This window comes from Sinocyclocheilus rhinocerous, unplaced genomic scaffold (genome assembly GCF_001515625.1).
Source record: "Sinocyclocheilus rhinocerous isolate Xijiao unplaced genomic scaffold, SAMN03320098_v1.1 scaffold938, whole genome shotgun sequence".
Classification (NCBI taxonomy): Eukaryota; Metazoa; Chordata; class Actinopteri; order Cypriniformes; family Cyprinidae; genus Sinocyclocheilus; species Sinocyclocheilus rhinocerous.
In genome coordinates this window covers 90735-111465 of record NW_015665007.1, presented here as the reverse complement: position 1 = coordinate 111465, position 20731 = coordinate 90735, and the positions used below count along the sequence as shown (strand labels likewise).

General features: G+C 35.8%; 1 protein-coding gene across 1 annotated transcript in view; it reads left to right on the top strand.

Annotated features, from left to right (window-relative positions):
• Positions 1-20731, top strand: part of LOC107730863 (FRAS1-related extracellular matrix protein 2-like) — a 79014-nt gene that overhangs the window by 34032 nt on the left and 24251 nt on the right. The window contains exons 3-6 of the mRNA XM_016541820.1: positions 7038-7184; positions 11646-11876; positions 14421-14546; positions 14750-15001. Coding sequence (XP_016397306.1) covers positions 7038-7184; positions 11646-11876; positions 14421-14546; positions 14750-15001 — 756 coding nt within the window. The remainder of the gene's footprint in view (positions 1-7037; positions 7185-11645; positions 11877-14420; positions 14547-14749; positions 15002-20731) is intronic.

Below are 20731 nucleotides of genomic sequence, written 5' to 3'. Positions count from 1 at the left end.
CCAAAAATGAAAATTATGTCATTAATTACTCACCCTCATGTCGTTCCAAACCAGTAAGATCTTTGTTCTTCTTCGGTACACAAATTAAGATATTTTTTGATGAAATCCGAGAGCTTTCTGACCCTCCATAGACAGCAAGGGTCCTACCATGTTCAAGGCCCAGAAACGTAGTAAGAACATCGTTAAAATGGTCCATGTGACATCAGTAGTTCAACCGTAATTTTACAAAGCTACGAGAATACTTTTGGTGCACAAAGAAAACAAAAATAACGACTTTATTTAACAATTCTTCTCCCCCGAGTTACCACCTCCATTATTGAGAGTAACACGACGTATGCGCGTGATGCTGCTGACGTAGAACACGCATGCGCTGCGCCTTGTTTACGAGCAGAGGAAAGCACTCGCATGCACATTTTACGTAAAATACATACGAATTATCATGAGATCACGTTGGGATAATGGTGGTAGATGCTAACTCTGGAGAGAATATTTTTATTGTTTTGCGCACAAAATGTATTATCATAGCTTCATAAAATTACAGTTGAAGTAGTAATTTAGTTTATTAATTAAATAAGTTAATAATTAATAATATTTAATTATTAACATATTTTAACCACTTAATTTCTTCATTTGTTTTGCCTATAAATCATGCAAATTTCATATACCTGAAAAAAAGGACTGGTCTATGCTTTTGCTTCAGAGTCTATCATGAACTTGTGTGAATGAACTAGTGCTAATAGGATTAGACTCCAAATTACAGGATTTAGTTTTTGTGTGCCAGTGTTTTCCAGGCATATAGTGAACACTGACCTTAATAAATCCCTCTGCCCGGTGTGATGGCAGAGTGCAGGCATAGCAATGCCCACAAATGCAATGTACTAAATGAAGGAAGTACACTGCAGATTTGTCCTTTAAAATGTTTAAAGAATGTTACACCTTGCACAACTGACATTTCCGGGGAGCTGAACGGTTAGGGACATCTGCAGAAAGGCTTTATGGGTGAGAAGCTTTTACTGAAAGCTTCGGTGGAAGGCCATATCATTTTATTGACAACGTGAAAATAAAAGTCCCCGTCATCCTAGACTGTCACAGGATTTAATGCTTTTAGAAGCTTCTACAGCCTCTTAGCCTTTCAATTTTCCATTTGGAAAAGTGCATAGTGAAAGGTATTTTGCAATAAAAAATATGAACAAGGTATTTTAGGCACTTCCTCTGTTGGTCTGTGTGTATGGGGGTTGGGATGGCAGGAGACTTAAACCGGTGTATAAGGGAACTGACCTTGGCGGCAATTGCAGGTGCAGTCACTAGAGCATGGTGCAACGGTGCAAGGCTCAGTTTGACCTTTAGCTGCAAACACACTTTATTTTTCACTCCCTGTGTCCTTGAGACACACGTAAATGAGCTGTGCTGAATTTAATTAATTCCAGGCAGCTCCTCCACCACAAGAGTGCATGGGAATCCTGCTTTTGTGACCCATGAAGTGAGCATCAGAATGGTTTCCACAACATCCCTGCTTTGAATTGTGGAATTATAAAGAAAAAAATAGAATGAGAAAGGGTGATGGTTTTTGTATGCATTTTGTAAAAAATTAGACCCATTTAATATCTCATTTGTTTCTCCTACACTGGAATGGGTCTTGTATGAGACTGTCTTGTTTGCTTTTATCCAGAGCAAAATACCCATTTTTATATGTTAATTATTATTACATTTAATAATAATTCAATTTAACAGTAATTTAATTTTATAATTAATTTTTTTTTTATTTAAATTATTTAAAAAATACACTACCATTCAAAACTTTGGGGTCAATATGATTTTAAAATATTAAATTAAATATTTTTATATTCATATTTTTATATAAAAATATTAAAATTAATACTAAGGCTATCGGCTAAGATGCATTAAATCATTAAAATGACAATAAAGACTACAAAATGTATTTCACAAAAAATGTATTTCATATAAATGCTGTTCTTTTGAACTTCATCAAAGAATCCTGAAAACAATGTTTCATGGTTTACACAATAATATTAAGCAACACAACTGTTTTTAACATTGATTAAAAAAATAAGAAATGTTTCTTGAGCTGCAAATCAGCATATTAGAATGATTTCTGACGGATCTTGTTCTACAGCCTCTTAGCGTGTTCTTTTTCCATTTGAAAAAGTGCGTAGTGAAAGGTATTTTGCAATGAAAAGACGAGCAAGGTATTTTTAGGCACTTCCTCCGTCGGTCTGTGTGTATGGGGGGCTGGGAACTTGGGATGGCAGGGGACTTAAGCCGGTGTGTAAGAGAACTGACCTCAGCGGCGATTGCAAATGCAGTCACTAGAGCATGGTGCAACTCCCAAGGCTCAGGTTGACCTTTAGCCACAAACACTCTTGATTTCTCACTCCCTGTCTCCTTGAGACACACGTAAACGAGCTGCGCTGACTTCAGTGAATTCCAGCCAGCTCCTCCTCACAAGAGTGCATGGGAATCCTGCTTTTGTGACCCATGAAGTGAGCATCAGAATGGTTTCCACAACATCCCTGCTTTGAATTGTGGAATTATAAAGAAAAAAATAGAATGAGAAAGGGTGATGGTTTTTGTATGCATTTTGTAAAAAATTAGACCCATTTAATATCTCATTTGTTTCTCCTACACTGGAATGGGTCTTGTATGAGACTGTCTTGTTTGCTTTTATCCAGAGCAAAATACCCATTTTTATATGTTAATTATTATTACATTTAATAATAATTCAATTTAACAGTAATTTAATTTTATAATTAATTTTTTTTTTATTTAAATTATTTAAAAAATACACTACCATTCAAAACTTTGGGGTCAATATGATTTTAAAATATTAAATTAAATATTTTTATATTCATATTTTTATATAAAAATATTAAAATTAATACTAAGGCTATCGGCTAAGATGCATTAAATCATTAAAATGACAATAAAGACTACAAAATGTATTTCACAAAAAATGTATTTCATATAAATGCTGTTCTTTTGAACTTCATCAAAGAATCCTGAAAACAATGTTTCATGGTTTACACAATAATATTAAGCAACACAACTGTTTTTAACATTGATTAAAAAAATAAGAAATGTTTCTTGAGCTGCAAATCAGCATATTAGAATGATTTCTGACGGATCTTGTGACACTGAAGACTGGAGTAATGATGCTGAAAATTCAGATTTGCAACACAGGAATACATTACATTTCAAAAATATGCTACATAATAACTAATTATTTGAAATTGTGATAATATTTCACACTATTGCTGTTTTTACTGTAATAATAACAGAAAAGAGCATAAAAGACAAAAAATCAGTCTCAAACTTTTGAGTGGTTGTGTAATTTAAGAATTTTGTAATCCCCTGAAATAGTAACGAAAGCTAAATCAGTGAAAGTGGTGAAAAACCTCATATTTTCTAACAAAAACCTGGAGAATAGGGGTCTATTTCTTCTTCTATCCATAACAATAGCCACAGACTTTCAGTTTTGCACCAAGTTGGTCCTTAGTTTATTCACAGACAAGTCAGTGTTCAGCAGTAATGCCTATCAGGCAGGTTTGTCTGACGGAGGGAGAATGATGGTGGGCACCGTGGGCCCCTCGCTCTCCTCAGTGACCAAATAAGGGCAGTCTGCAGACTCAGTGCTTATGGAGGAGACAGGGGGCACAGAGTTGGCACAGCTCAGGCTAAGCGGAGCCTCCGGTCTCATTCATAACAAATCTGTCCATCAAATGCTGATGTCATGCTTATTATGTTCTGATGAGAGACAGGACATGCTATGTTAGGACTGTAGTGACTACTAAATCTATATTAGCTGTGCACAGAGGAACTTAAAGTCATACATCGTTAATGACATTATCATTTCTGTAATGTAAAAAGTGATGGGCAATTGTTCATGAAATGGAAACTCACCCTATGCATCTTATTGATCTTACATATATGTTTCATTTTTGTATATATGATTAAATTATTGCTTAAATTTTTTAATTTTTTATTTTGAGGTCATAATTTTTTATCAAAATATCATAAATTGATCTTCTGGTGAAACAACAGAGTGAAGTATGCCAGACTTCTCTAATCATTTAGTCCACTTAAACCCCAAACCTTTCTTACAATCAGTTGCTTGTGTTATGGTGTAACCCAATATATCCACGTTGATTTTTGACTTGAATAAAACCATTGCATGTGTACAGGTAATTTTATTTTATTTTTCCAAAAATATGCTGAATAAGAGTAAAAAGATACAGTGTCAATGCTTATTGGCAATGAGTTTTTTTAATGATGTGGTGAAAGTATGCTTGCTTTAAAATGGTGTTCTACAGTATAATGGAATTAGCAGTTTAGTTTTCTTAACATATTGCTTTCAGCAACCAGCATATCATCAAAGAAACATGGGGAAAAAATCATTTTAAGCTGTTTTTCAAAGCAGTGGGTAGTGCCTCCGCTTTACAAAGGGGGTTCGGGAAAAAGCATTAGACCGTGACCTAGAAAGGAGGACCTTGAGAAAACGTTGGTGTTAACGCAACCCCTGTTCAGCAATCTTAACCTTCAGTTGTAGATTAACTGGGAGGTTTTTCTTGAACTCTTTGAAGTCGGTTTATTCAGCTGAAACGCAATCTCACCTCTAAAACCTGAACCGTGGGCCTCATCTAGAACAATGGTAGGCCTACCGTATGTTGGTTGAACATGACTTATCATATTGCATTTAAAATGTGTGTTTGTGCATTCAAATCAAAGCTTGAGGTGGTCTTTCTGTGGGAGAGACGTGACAGGTTGTTGTGCGTGAGATTGCCTCTAAAATACTCTTTGAAGGGTCCTTGCAGATAAGGTCGAGTGAATGAACATGTTGAATTTTCTTTGTTTTTTCAAGCTGACAGACACACTATTGAACTTTTAACTGAATAAACTTTCTATAGCGTATGAACTTGCAGCCTAATCTCTCCCACTCGTGAAAGAACTACTATACAAACCTCCAAGGAGACTATTGAGTACTTTTGGTGAGATTAGTTTTGAGTAACTACTTTGACATAGTTACTGTATTTGTCATTAGGAGGAACAAAGCCTCTAGATACAAAACGAAATTTCACCTCACGTCTTTCCTCTAAGGTGAAGTGAATTCTGTTTATTCGCTGTGTGACAGAGAGCAGGCTTCGGTGAAGTCCAAAAATCTTTGTATTCTGTGAATCTCGAATTCTCTTTCATCAAAAGTGTGTTGACACAGCCAATTATTCTGCAAAATGTCAGACTTTGAAGATGAGCCAGGTACTTCAGCTCCGATCTGAATCCTCTGTCATTCTCGGTTAATTTCCTCGATCTGACAGGGCTTCATCGAACTCATTTTCTTCAACCTTGAAGACGTTTTCACCAGTGGTTTCATAAAAGCAGCTCTCACAAATCTTTCAAATGAAACTGCATCATTGGAAAGTGTCTTGTTGTTGATCCATATTTGTCAAGCTTAGAATGTGAAACATCAGAGACGACACTCTTTTAAAGGGTATTTATTTATTGAGTTATTTTACTTTTGTTTTGTGAATCTTCCTCATTGACCATGTTAGATGCTTGGATTGATGTTTTAGAAGTATAGGTGTAATACACAAAACAGGTGCTACTATCCAGCTTTACACACACGTACATTCATGTAAACTATAAAACACCCAGATGTGTACGTCTCGCCCTTTGCATGAAAGGGAAATGGGGATAGTGGAACGTGACAGGTTTGCAGAGCGTGACAACTGGACGGTGGAGGAAGGAGAGGAGGAGTGTGCGGGGTGGGAATGGCCTGTGTTGCCAAAAGCAAACAAACCGCAGTCCACTGATAGCTCAGTATAAAGAAGCCAGAACAGGACAGACCTATAGATTGAAGGACAATATAGAAGGACAGACCTATAGATTGAAATCTCTTATTCTCTCTTAACATGCCAGCTGGACTGAACCGGGCAAATGACACATGCCAAATTGGGGGGACAGTGTGTGTGCAAGACTAGCCATTTCTTATTGAAACAGGAAGGATGTTGGACAGGACGTATATACGTAGATAAACTATTAACGTAAAGTTAATTATGAAAAGTATGAGAAGGAGCTAGTTTTAAATGTATCAAATCTCAAATAGTAAAATATCTTAAAATAGTCATTTTCGCCTGATTAGAGACTTTCTCAGTTGTATTCGACAATTAAAATCATGTCATGCAATATCAATGTCATGATAATACATTTTTATCAATATCAATTTTTGCATAATCTGTTGAACTGATGTTAAATCCATTAATTATTTTTTAATGGATAATTATTATTTACTACATTTAATTTTGAATTTAAACAAAAAAAATGAAATTATATTTAATCACTATTAAAAAATGTTGGTAATATAATAAATTATTATTATTATTATATAATGTGTGCACAAAATGGTCACTAAAGCTTACAGACAAAAAATTCCAATTTTGATTTTATTAAACGATAACATAATTGTACCTGAATTATGAATATTTAATTTAACATAGATGGACAAGACATATTGCATTTTTCCATTATTTGCATCCCTACATGGAAAAGAAAGCCGTGTTTGATGTCTGTGTGCAGATTGTAACTGGTAGGGATGCCCTCCAGGAGCGAGCCCTCACTTTGAATCCCACTTCAAACACTGATGATAAAACAGACACAGATAGGGAGCAGACAAACCTTTTTATTTTAATTAGAAAAGAAGCAATTAGACCTGCACTTCCCCTCACCGCTGCATCAGAGATTTTGACTGGTATCACACTGTTCTTGTTGAGATGAATAAGGTGCCCCATATGAATTGGAGAAGTCAGCTCCATTATACCTCAGTGGGCCATACTAAAGCTATTACTTCAAAGAGAAAGCCTTTGCATACTTCTTACAAAAATGGATAGAGTTAAGTCTAACTTTTGTACGTTTTTACCTGGATTGATATAGTCGCACAGCAAACAATTCTATCCAAGTCATTACCGTACCTTTGATACTAATCTTTACCTGACTGTATGTTCAATATGTTTCTTCTCTTTGCTCTGTAGGGGGCAACAAGCTGAAAAACCAACTTTTCCGGCTAAACTGGGCTTGGATCTCCCTGGAGAAAGAGTACTGCCAGGTGGATGAGGAGACCAAGTTTCTGGAGATGGTCTTGAGACGCAGAGGTTACCTTGGCGAGACCTCATTTGTTAGTAAGTGATGTTAGGAGAGTACTTAATTTCCGATCATGCACCACTGATATGATTTTATCAACAAAAAAAACCCTCTCTTTAATGTTAAATAACGGTGATCTCTAATTTGCTGATTGGAGTCTCTATAACATCACTATTTTGGGCTCTTTGAACCTCTATTGATGTTGCTCCTCATGTCATCAGATTTGGTTGCTTGATATGCATTCTGCCTACATCCACAATTATAATACTAGTTTTTATGATTCATAACAGTGGAAACATGGTTTTAAGACCAGCAACCCGCATATCACTCAATTGCCAGTTGAGTTTCCACGGTCTGCAGAAAAAGCTTTCAATTCCTGGAGAGACAAGAACCTCACATTAGAAAAGTCATAGATCAAAGTTAAGCTATTGCATTACCATATGCAGATAAAAAGCACATAATTAATGCAAGGCAACTTCATTATGATGATTTTCTATTGTGTTGATGAGATATGCTCATTTTATAATGACCTTTACTCTTTTATGCAGCATGTGGACTATAGCTTTACATCCAGACAACTTCATAATCAGAGTTTTTCTGGCACGAAAGGAGTTCGCCTGTTGCAAGAATCCAAGATTATTCTGTGCAGTAAAGGATCACTTATTTCATGGCCCTCCAGAATATTTGATTTAATCATAACCTTCTGCGGTCAAATATTTTTAATGACCACTAAACTTGTATAATTGACCTCTGACCCTGCTATATAATTACCTACATAGTTGTGCAAGTTTTATATCTCTTGTAGCACTCCAGGGTCTCTTTCTTTATTTTGCAGTCATTTAATGATTGACTGTACAGTACCATACATATGTTCGGGGTCAGAAAGATTGATTTAAGTATTTATTTATTTATTTATTTTATTTTATTTTATAATTTATTTAAAGAAATTTGTACTTTTATTCAGCAAGGATGCATTAAATTGGTCAAAAGTAACAATAAAGACTTTTACATTGTTATAAAAGATTTATATTTCAAATAAACGCTGTTCATTTTAACTATTCATCAAAGAATCCTGAAAAAAAGTATCACAGTTTCCACAAAAATATTAAGCAGCACAACTTTAATACTTAAGTATAATAATATTTCACTGTTCTCATTTTTTTTACTGTTTTTATTGTGTATTTCTTTAATTAAATAAATTCAATAAGAGAGACTTTTTTCAAAAATGTAAAAAAAATAAATAAAAAAAAACTTACTGACCCCAAAATTTTGAATGGTAATACAGAAAAAAACATAGTTGACAGATATGTGTACCTCAAGTTTAAAAATTCTGGAAGAACAGTACAATTTCATTAATTTGAGAAAGATTCAGCTTGTGTTTCAAAAATGCCTCAAATATTTAAAATATTAATAAAACCTTTGATTAATTTCAGAATATTTTATTCTAAACCTACAATAGTTTAGGATCTAGTTTAGTATTGGTTTAATTATTAGGACAACGTTCTATGTATTTGTATATGCTTAGAAAAAATTGCTCTCATTGAGATAAAAACATCCCTGAAAGTCCATTCCAAAGGGAAATGTTACTCCCTCATTGAACATTTCAGCTTCTGGAATGAATGTATATAAGATTTTAAGCTAAATCTATTCCTGTAGCCCAACTGGTAGAGCATGGCGCTAGCAACACCAACACCATGGGTTTGACTCCCAGGGAGCATCGACAGTTCAGTCATCACCAAGAGGGAGTTTTCCATTTACATGAGCTACAAACTAGCATGGAAAACACTGTAAAAACAAGGGTTACACTGTCAGGATCACGGGGACAGACCTCCACAAGCTCTGATGAAAAAGATGAATATTCCATCCACATGCTGAGCTTGACCACCATTCCACAACTCACCTCGATTCCGGTCCAGGGCTTCTCGATAAGACGAGCTGCTGGCCTGCTGTTCGTCTGCCACTCGCTGGGCCTGGATCAGAGACCTTTCTGTATTGAAGTGGGGAGATGAGGAAGTCTTTGAAATGATGATTTTTATTCAATTATTATTTTGATTTTCCACTCTCTCCCTCAGTTTCTCTTCTAGGACTGATGTTCTCTGAATAATTGCATTTTATATAGGCACGGGACCTGACATGCCAGGCCCCCCTCCTTTTTTGTGTAATATCAAAGCACTTCTTTCTAAATTTGCTTCAAATAAGTCCGTTTTTTTTTTCTTTGGCAGCCCAATTTCTCCTCCTTTGCCAAAGCTCTTCACTGTGTTTCCTCCCAATCTGGTCTTTCCTCTGGCAGTTTTCCCCAAAAAAATGATTCTTCCCTCTGATTTATTTATTTGTGGGATCTATAAATATCTCATTATATTTCTGTGGTGGGAAAACAGTGTTGTTCGCCAGCTGACAATACCCACCTGGCACATGAAGCTGCTGGCACTGTACAAACCTTTGTCAACCCAAGTGGACAGAGATCCACCAGTGGGACTGTCAGGCTATGAGCATCTGATCTTCTGAGGGATGTGGAAGGACCAGCCTTTATAGTCTTGACTTTATTCTCTTTCCAAAGAGCAGTACACTGCACTCTTTGAAGCTTTTATTACAGAATGGTTGCGTCACGCAGACTGCAACGCCTCTATATTGGCTGTTAACAAAGCTCTTCTGTGATTTATAGAAACACTGAAGAGGTGATATAAACAATTGTGAATCCCTTGACAGTTGTCTTCATTTCAATCACACTGACCTGTACAACAGCAGAAAAGACACTAACAATGTTTTTGTCAAATGTACATCTGTAAAACAGTGTTCTTTTCACTCAAAAGCACTAGAAAATATTTATTTATGGTATTTATTTATATTGAGTTTATTTGTGTAGTTCCAGTGCAAACACAATCTTAGCTTAAAGAGCAGGTCATATGGTATTTGGTCAGAAAACAGTAAGACAGTAATATCGTGCTTTACCTGGAAACCTAAAGCTGCACTAGGTGTACATTAGAGGTGGAACGGTTCAACTTACTCACGGTTTTGGCTCTTAAATGTTTAAACTGGCAAAGCTTACATGAGTTTAGTTTAAACAGATATCAACGTGTGATGTTCAGGTCTCACCTGTGCACGCGTGCTATCAGCACCTGGGTGATAATGGCATAAATGACTGCTCATATTCCAGCATACGGCATTCACATTGAACAAGAGTGAAACGTTTTTTTGTTTTTTTTCATCGCTGTGAAAAGCCAGAATGCACATCCATCAACAGAAACATACATTAGCCGAACCCTGTTTGTTTTACGTGTTATTTATAGCAAACCATTTCACAGATGCGTTGTCAGATTTAAGTTGAACCGCGGTCCTAGCGCGTGCCGAACCGTGTGTGGAGAACCGTACGGTTCGATTTTTTTCCGCGAACCATTCCACCCCTAAACTACTTCAGTAAGACAGTAATATTGTGCTTTACCTGGAAACCTAAAGCTGCACTAGGTATACATCACATATTAGCACAAAAACTTGATATTTTGAGCACTCAATTGAAAATGTACACATAACGTATCAATCGTACTTACAGGTTGTGGTTCGGAGAGCTTGTTAGTCCAAATTAAGAAGATTAGAAGCCAACGAAGATAAAAGGCAAGATTAGAGAAGCAGTCCTTGGTAAAATGACATGCACACAACAAAAGGTTCGAATTGTATTTCTGTGGTATCCTTGAACACAGCGTCTTCTCAACATGATGTAAACACACTGACTAGCGGAAGTGTCTGTGGGCAGGTCAGACTCGGTGGCAGGCGTGGATTATGCAAATGTGTTACCCAGTGATGTATACCGGTAACAGGCAAAAGATTCTAAAATATGGCGACTCGTTAAGGCGATTCTGAATCGACTTTCTCTTTTGAGAGACAATATCTTTATTTATCATGCACTTTTTTGATTAACAACTTTGCAGATTGTTTTCATTTAAGGATAACTACGTTATAAACTGCAAAAGAGATATTTTTCAAATACCCATATGACCTGCTCTTTAAAGGTCTTAATTTGCTAGTGCACATGCAGCAGTTTGTCAAATTGACACATGTATATTGTCACATGTACATCTGTAAAACCTTCTGTTCTTTGTACCCCAAAGAGCTAGATTTATTTAAACATTTATTTATTCATTGTATTTATTTATTTTGTTTTATTTTATTGAGTTTATTTGTATAGTTCCCATACAAAACAGTACATTTTTTTTTTTTATCAATACAAAAACAATCATGGCTGAAAAACAAAAGAAGCATTGTACATAGCATGAATTTTAAAAAAAATTATAAAAAATTATGAATATAAAAACTACACAATTATTCTCTGTGTTACTTTTTTTGAACTAGAATTAATGTATTATAAACAACAGCATGTTAAAGTGCTTAAAGTGTGTACAGCTCTGTGTTCCTGTACACTAGTGCTTAACCACTGTTATAAAAGACTTTAATTTGCTTACATTTCTGTACTTTACTTAACGTTTATTTACTCTTTCATTCTTAAGGTATTGGTACCAAAGATGGTACGGCTGAAAAGGACAAAGATTTCCGAGGGAAAGCCCAGAAACAAGTCCAGTTTAACCCGGGTCAGACCACTGCTACCTGGAAAGTGCGCATCTTGTCGGACAGCCTGTATGAGCAGTCCGAGACCTTCCAGATTGTCCTCTCAGAGCCTGTCATGGGAGCACTGGAGTTCCCAGAGGCAGCAACGGTGGAAATTGTTGACCCTGGAGATGGTGAGCTCACAAATAAATAAATAAAACCATGGGGATCCAGGTGGTGAGAATGGTTTAGGGTAGCTACAAAGATCAGTATGGGGGTTCAAATGCCAGCCTTTTTCAAACAAACTTCAAGTTTAAGCAAACAAATTCAACCAATCATTAGAAATGTTGATTTAACATGAAGTATATTACTCAGTCTATTACTAAGTCTAATCAGTCTTATTCAATCTAAGAATGCTGGTATGCAGTACCATTCAAAAGTTTAGGGTTGGAAAGATTTTTAAATGTTTTTTAAAAAGTGTCTTATTCTCACCAAGGTTGCATTTATTTGATCAAAAATACAGTAAAAAACAAAACAGTAATATTGTGAAATATTATTACAGTTTTTTATTTTAATATATTTTAAAATGAAGTAGAAGCATTATTATTAGCATTATTATTTTGAAAAAGCTGCTTAATACATTTTTGGAAACTGTGATGCTTTTTTAAGGATTCTTTGATTAAAAGAAAGATCAATCAATAGAACAGCATTTATTTGATTTTGTAATTATGTCTTTACTATGACTTTTGATCAATTTGATGTGTCCTTGAATAAAATTATTGATTTCTTAAAAAAAAGATTTACTGACCTCAATCTTTTAGACAGTAGTGTAAATATTTTTAGATTTCTGATACAAATATCAGAATATCTGAACTGGCATCTCAAATGACAAATATTAAAGTCAGCATGAAATGTCATTTGCAACCTACTTTACTTCTTTAAGCTAAATTATTTCTGAGTGAAACAAAAAGAAAAAATGTAGGACAGGACTTGATTTTTATCAATTAGGAATTAATTGAGTTTTGAAAAAGTGGTTGGAGGGGAAGGATCGAAAAATAAGAGGGACTGACAATGTCAGCTGAAAAGGAAAGATTTTGATTTCTTTTCTTTTTTTCTTGGGAATAACTTGCAATGATGAAACATTGATCACGTGTATTAAGACAGTAAAATAGATCAATGTTTACTTTAATAGTACATTAATAAAATAAGAAATATTATATTTTCATTATACTTCATATTCATATGCTGAGTAAGTGTTACTTGTAGGGCAATGTAATAATTTGTGTATGAGAGAAATAGTCCAACCAAGCAAAGGTAAGCCAGAAAATGTGGAGGAATGTCGGTGTGGGCGGACATCACAGCTGTCACCCTTCTGTACATTGTAATCATAGCATAATATCTCCAGAACATCTGAATAACATCCTGGTTCCTCCTCTTCAAAACACAGCAGCCAAGCCTCTGAAGTTGTGGCAGGATTCACGGCTGATTTAGCAGGAGCAGTCCTTTGGTTCTCGGATCTGACTGAATGAACGCTTTCTCCACAGATCTTACACTTAAGATGGCAAAACTCACACCTGATTTCCCTAAAATATTGTGCGCTCTTTACTGCTTTTACACTTATAAAGTAATTAAAGATCTATACTGTCACATTTTTCTTTTTTACTGTAATATTACCATGGTTGTTGTGGATATTGTATCATGGCATAAGTTGATGGTAAATATATGTGTGTGTATTATTTTTTAAATCACTTATTTGTGTATGTGACTTTTTACAAAGCATTATATATTTAACTTGTTTAATACAGTATATATAACTTTGCTCCATCAAAATCTCCTTTTTAAGCCACATTCTATTTAGATCAATTTCGATCTTCTCAATCTTTTTTTTCAGTGCTTACTTTAGAGGATAACATTACATAGTCTATTTGAGCTGGAGTGGAGAGATCGATGGAGAGGCACATAACACTGCAGTCACTGCGGCCTCATATGACATTTATCAGTTACAGCGATAAGCCTGTGTTGTTCCTTTGCACAAGGACTTAATGCCACAGTCTGAAAGGTTAAATCTCATTTAATTATCTTCTGCCTCTGAGTGCAAAGAAAGCTTAATGCAGATTTGAACAAGGCATATAATCGTGTTTTTTTCTGATAGAAAACCCACATAGCTGTGTCCTTAGAGAGCTGCTCAGCCATATATTGTCTCAATAGTGCCTGAAAATCAAGTCTTATATGGATAAAAAGGATTATTTTATTTGAAATGGTGACCATGAAGCTGGCAAAAGTTTTGAACCCACAGATACTCACAAAACTTTCATGCTGTCTTAAGTGTTTTCTACTAGGATTCATGTGTTTTTAGTCAATCCCAACTCGTCTGATAAGAGTTTTCATATATCTCCCACTATAAAACATCAGTGGTTGAGGATTTCTTATCGTGAAACTTGGGTCCGTCAAATTGTTATACAGTTCTGAACCTTTTGACAGCGACACTGAGAGATCAATCCCACATTAAAACACAGTAACGGTACTTAAGTTAAACATGTATTTTTAAAAGGTTTGAAACTTTGAGGACTAAAATGTCAAGCTCTGACAGAACTTCAGATCTGAAGTGCAACTAAATCCACCTGGACTCCTCACACAAATGATGATTTCAGTAATTCTCTTCTTTCTTTGTCTATAAAGTTTTATTTTACATGCATTTATACATTTATACTAAATGTGATCGTTGCTTTTTGCCCTAGAATCCACAGTGTTCATCCCCTTGGCTACATATTCGATTGAGGAAAATATTGGAGAACTTCTGATTCCTGTGCGAAGATCTGGAGATGTCAGTCAAGAGCTCATGGTTGTCTGCTTCACACAACAAGGTGAGTTATGAAGCTTAACTTAAAGGCATTTCCATTCCTCACTAACCAAATCCAACTTCATGAATTTAAACTTTCAAGCTCAGCAGATTTCTTCAACTACATTTTTAAACTTTTAAGTGCCGTTTATCTCTGACTAAACCCGTGAGATTCAATTTAAATGCTCAAAACTTCCTCTAATCTTCCCTTTATCCTCATCCGTGAAGGTACAGCCAAGGGCACGGTTCCCACCACGGTGCTTTCTTATTCTGACTACATTTCTCGACCTGAGGAACACCACAGCGTGCTGCGTTTCGATAAGGGGGAGACGGAGAAGCATTGCCGTGTGGTCGTCATCGATGATTCACTCTACGAGCCAGAGGAAAGCTTTAATGTCACCCTCAGCATGCCCATGAGCGGCCGTCTGGGTCAGGAGTTCCCCACCACCAGAGTCACCATCCTGCCTGATGCGGATGATGGTAAGGTGCTTCACTGTGTTGGATGTGTTTGACTTGTTTAGCATGCTTGCTTTTTATATTTAAGTTTCGTAATGATTTACCAAGAGAGCAAGTGTAGTTTGAGTTTGATGAACAAAATCAGGCAAATTATCCAGTGGGATTCAGTTCTGCTGTGCATAGTGGAAAATATAATTGCAAATATAATTTATAAGTTTGTAACAGTTGCAGGACTTTGTGAGTGGGATTTAACTTAATCAGTTGTGTTTTGGACAGTTTAACTTCTGCACACCGAAGACTGGAGAATTCTTAATCTTAAGATATTTATGAGCTCTCTAAAGTTTGTTTAGGCAGGTATTCTTATAAAACAAACTATTATTTTAAATCTTTGGAGCACTTGCAGGCTAAGAGATGGATGAAAAACTTTTTTTTGACAGGTGCTTCCATTCGAGGCAGCAGTCTGGGAAGCTGTCGGAGGCTTTGTTTTAACACAGCCCCGTAGCGATCTAACTCAAAAATTTGAAGGCAAGATCACACTGAATGTTAATCTAAATTCATAGGATTTATTGAACACCACAGCAAACCTTGAAACAATTTTCCAGCCATAATTCATGAAGTATGAAAGCAAAGAATGGTGCAATCTCACCTTAAAGTGGGGAGAATGGATTATTTTGTCTGTAGAGAGATAGTTATTATTCCAATATGGGGTTTTGGATTTCTTTCTTGCTTTTTGTGCTCGAAAGAGCCACCTCTCTGAAACTTTCAGAGTGAAGTTTAGCTTGAAAAAATGATTTGTAGGAAAATTGTAATTTAATTCTGCTGGGAAACAATCAATGGTTTCTGAAAAATTTAATTGAATTAAATTTTTATATTTAAAAAAATTGTTAATTAAATAAGGCCTTTCCCATTTTTTAGGCCATGTAAAAATTTATTTAATTTTAATCATAATAAAATTTAAATTCTTCTAATAAAATTACAAGAAATTCTAGAAAATCTTATATTAAAATTAAAATAATCTATTCACCTGCATGTTGCTCAAAATATTTCTTTTTCATACAATAGCATTTATCAATTTTAATAGATTTCACTGACTTTTATAATAATACAGGTGCATCTCAATAAATTAGAATGTCGTGGAAATATTTTGTTGAGATAGTGAATTGGTGGGTTTTTGTTAAATGTGAGCCAAAATCATCACAATTAAAAGAACCAAAGACTTAAACTACTTCAGTCTGTGTGCATTGAATTTATTTAATACACGAGTTTCACAATTTGAGTTGAATTACTGAAATAAATGAACTTTTCCACGACATTCTAATTCATTGAGATGCACCTGTACATAAAATAGCTATGTTTGAAGAACAGAAATTAATATGGGGTTCAAGCAACATGATAAAGTTTATATGATCATATGATTTTTTTTTTTTTTTTAGGTGAACTGTCCTTTTAAGAAAAGATCATTATTAATGACCTGATTAGAAGAATCCAAACCTTTGTCTTTTTCTTTCGAGTTAATCTTTACACAAATTAGTAGTTTTTAATGATAAACAAAACATAACAGAACCGGTCATGTATATTTTATCCATAAGTATTTTTAAAGTTTGATTTGATCTAATATGACTTTAAATGTGCATCAAAATCAGGGCTATCCATTGTGAAGCTGAAAGCTGTCCTCAGGCGTGTGCATGTCTACGGGTGCACATATGCATCTGTGCCCCAGAAAGCACCTTATCGCTCATCTCCAGGCGTAGTTACAGGTGCTGTTCTCTGTCATATCTCCCCACGGTGCCTCTTTGTTCAGCAACACCTCCGGGCCTCCCCTCCTCTCACAGCTGCCCGGTTATCTCCAGAGGCCGATGCTTATCCTGCACAGACAGGGTAGACTGGAAGTAAAAGATCCAACAGAACCGCTGATTTTTTTGTTTCTACCTACATGAAACTCAGATGGGAAGAAAGAGCCCTCGAGTTTGTGGGAGATCTGAAATCTATTTGCATTTACGCAAACACACGCACAAGCTAATCTTTCATTAAAAATCTCATGAAAAACAAAGCATTGGGGAAATCAGATGATGGACAGTTTATGGATTGAAGCTCTCCTATCTCTGGGCAATTGAATCGTGGATAGCTTGCGTTTATTACCATTTATGGCAGAGTTTTATGTTGATAAAAGTGTTCTTCTTTTTAGAGGACAGAGGTTTGCATGCCTGAAATTCCCAACAGTTGGTCGCCGCGATGTAATTGAAACTGTTGCGTCTCCAAACGCCGTGTTTGAGACTCCAGGGTCAGCTCTGGAGGTGTCAGCACAACTGTGGTGCCACACAGATGTCTCTGTCAAGATTTTTATGCGGGTGGACTTCATGGAATCTTTTTCAATCCGTAACCCTGTCCAGAATGTCACCGAGCCATTCCAAATGTCAGGAAAGTGAAATACTGACAGGAAGCATTTGGAGATCAAGTGGTTGAAATAGTGATGGTTCCATTTACTGACTTTTAGATGATAATTCACTATGTCTGCTGATGATAGATAGATAGATAGATAGATAGATAGATAGATAGATCGTGTGACAAATATGCAAACAATTAAAAAAACAGGAAGGGGTCAAAAACTTTTTCACACCACTGTATATACCCTATATAAGTATAAACACAGGGTGGAGGATAGCACTGCCGTGTAGAAACCGGCTTTGTTTGCATCTTCATTGTTATCTTGTTTTTCCAGTCCAGATTCTTGGCTGATGTCAAGAATTTCACCAAGTAAGAGTAAAAAAGGAGAGAGGGAGAAAACATCATCTGGAGCTACTGTCTGACAGCAGTGCTGGTTCACTTTTGCAAATGACGCATACACCTGAAACCTGATCGACTGCTTTTAGAAAAGACACCACCATGTCAGCTTATTGAGTGCCACCTACTTAGAATACTCAGAGCACGCACAGACAGCAACAACACCGGTTAAAAATAGTCTGCTTAGACTGGACTTTACTGCAGTGGGTTAAAGATTTTCATCAAAAACAAAATTTGTTGTAGCAAATTAGCAAGTTTGTTTTTTCTGTTAGACAGACAGATAGACGTAGATAGATTAAATTATAGATAGAACCATAGACAGACAGACAGAACAATAAAAAGAGAGAATGATAGATAGACAGACAGACAGCTAGAATGATATAATGACAGACAGACAGACTGAACAATAGACAGTAAGAATGATAGACAGAACAATAGATAGACAGACAGACAGACAGACAGAGCAACAGATAGACCAATAGACATAGAACAATGGAAAGACAGATAGAATGACAGACAGACAGACAGACAGATAGTTGGATGGATAGACAGACGGACGGACAGATAGATAGAATGACAGACAGACAGACAGATAGACAGACAGACAGACAGACAGACAGACAGACAGACAGACAGACTGACAGATAGATAGATAGATAGATAGATAGTACTTGGTTGATAGTACTTTCTATTGATTTCTGTTGTTTTTATGCAGAGAAAAAGGCATGTTCTGTTCTCTGCCTTTACCCCTAAACCTAACTCTCATGCAAACCTTTTTAAGGTTTTACTCTCCTTCTATTTGATTGTCACAAGTCTTCTGTAATTGTATTGGTAAGAAGAATCAGTTGGCAACATCCTGTCTAGGAAATCTGTGTGTTGATAATGAGTACGGTAGGACGTGTTCTTGTAGGCTGGTGTAATTGCCACAGGATATGGCAAAATTCACCCTTGCATGCGTTGAGGAAGAACCGCGTTTGAGTTATTGTAACTGAAAAACAAGAGGATACTTGTACCTCAGGATCAGGCTCACTAATATACTGCTTGATGTCAGGCTGTGAATATGTGCTGGGCTAATAAAGCTATGATTATGGACCACTTGGAGAGAGAGATGGGATCCGGAGCGAGCAAAATGAGTATAGGTGGCTGTCTGTCTGGAGCCTATTATTAAGATCCAGTCTTCCAATTCTGGGTCAGCATGGAGGAGACAAGGTAGATGTTCTGTGGAGAAGTTGATGATTGAAGGAAATTGTTAGGTCACATTTCTTTCGTCGTGTGTTTGTTGTTTCCTGGCTATACATTAATTGAAGAAATATTTTGTCAACAATAACAAAAATGATGCTTCAAGGCAAAAGACAGTTCACCCAAAAATGCAAACAGTTGATGGTAGCCATTGAAAAAATATAATTGCTACCATCAGCGGTTTGGTTACTAGCATTCTTCAAAATATCTTCTTTTGTGTTCAACAGAAGAAAGAAACTCATACAATTTTGGACCAACATGAGGGTGACTAAATGATGAAAGCATTTTCATTTTTGGGTGAACTATCCCTTTAGATCATTTTGAATTAATACATAAATTTGACTCAAAAATATAACAAGAATAAAGAAAATGTGACATTAATCAGATATTGAAAATGTAAAAGGACATCAAAATCTACATGTTTCATATTCATCAATCATCCTTATTTTTCTATAGATAGATAGATAGATAGATAGATAGATAGATAGAGTACTACTCTATTCTGTCTGTACTGAGTTTCTCACACACACACGTTTGTTTTTCTGTCCAGGTTGAGACTTTCTATTGGTTTCTATTGTTTTTATGCAGAGAAAAGGGCATTTTCTGTTCTCTGCCTTTACCCCTAAACCTAACTCTCATGCAAACCTTTTTAAGGTTTTACTCTCCTTCTATTTGATTGTCACAAGTCTTCTGTAATTGTATTGGTAAGAAGAATCAGTTGGCAACATCCTGTCTAGGAAATCTGTGTGTTGATAATGAGTACGGTAGGACGTGTTCTTGTAGGCTGGTGTAATTGCCACAGGATATGGCAAAATTCACCCTTGCATGCGTTGAGGAAGAACCGCGTTTGAGTTATTGTAACTGAAAAACAAGAGGATACTTGTACCTCAGGATCAGGCTCACTAATATACTGCTTGATGTCAGGCTGTGAATATGTGCTGGGCTAATAAAGCTATGATTATGGACCACTTGGAGAGAGAGATGGGATCCGGAGCGAGCAAAATGAGTATAGGTGGCTGTCTGTCTGGAGCCTATTATTAAGATCCAGTCTTCCAATTCTGGGTCAGCATGGAGGAGACAAGGTAGATGTTCTGTGGAGAAGTTGATGATTGAAGGAAATTGTTAGGTCACATTTCTTTCGTCGTGTGTTTGTTGTTTCCTGGCTATACATTAATTGAAGAAATATTTTGTCAACAATAACAAAAATGATGCTTCAAGGCAAAAGACAGTTCACCCAAAAATGCAAACAGTTGATGGTAGCCATTGAAAAAATATAATTGCTACCATCAGCGGTTTGGTTACTAGCATTCTTCAAAATATCTTCTTTTGTGTTCAACAGAAGAAAGAAACTCATACAATTTTGGACCAACATGAGGGTGACTAAATGATGAAAGCATTTTCATTTTTGGGTGAACTATCCCTTTAGATCATTTTGAATTAATACATAAATTTGACTCAAAAATATAACAAGAATAAAGAAAATGTGACATTAATCAGATATTGAAAATGTAAAAGGACATCAAAATCTACATGTTTCATATTCATCAATCATCCTTATTTTTCTTTTGAACACAAAAACTTGCAGCTGAAACTGTGGCTGAAATCTTTAATTTGGTCTCTACAGTACATGCATGTCATTTTGTAAATGGTAATAAGCAGTGGCAACATCTCGGCAATCACAGATTTAGCATTGTCAATCACAGCAAGCAACCTGACGAGTCAACTGTTTTTTTT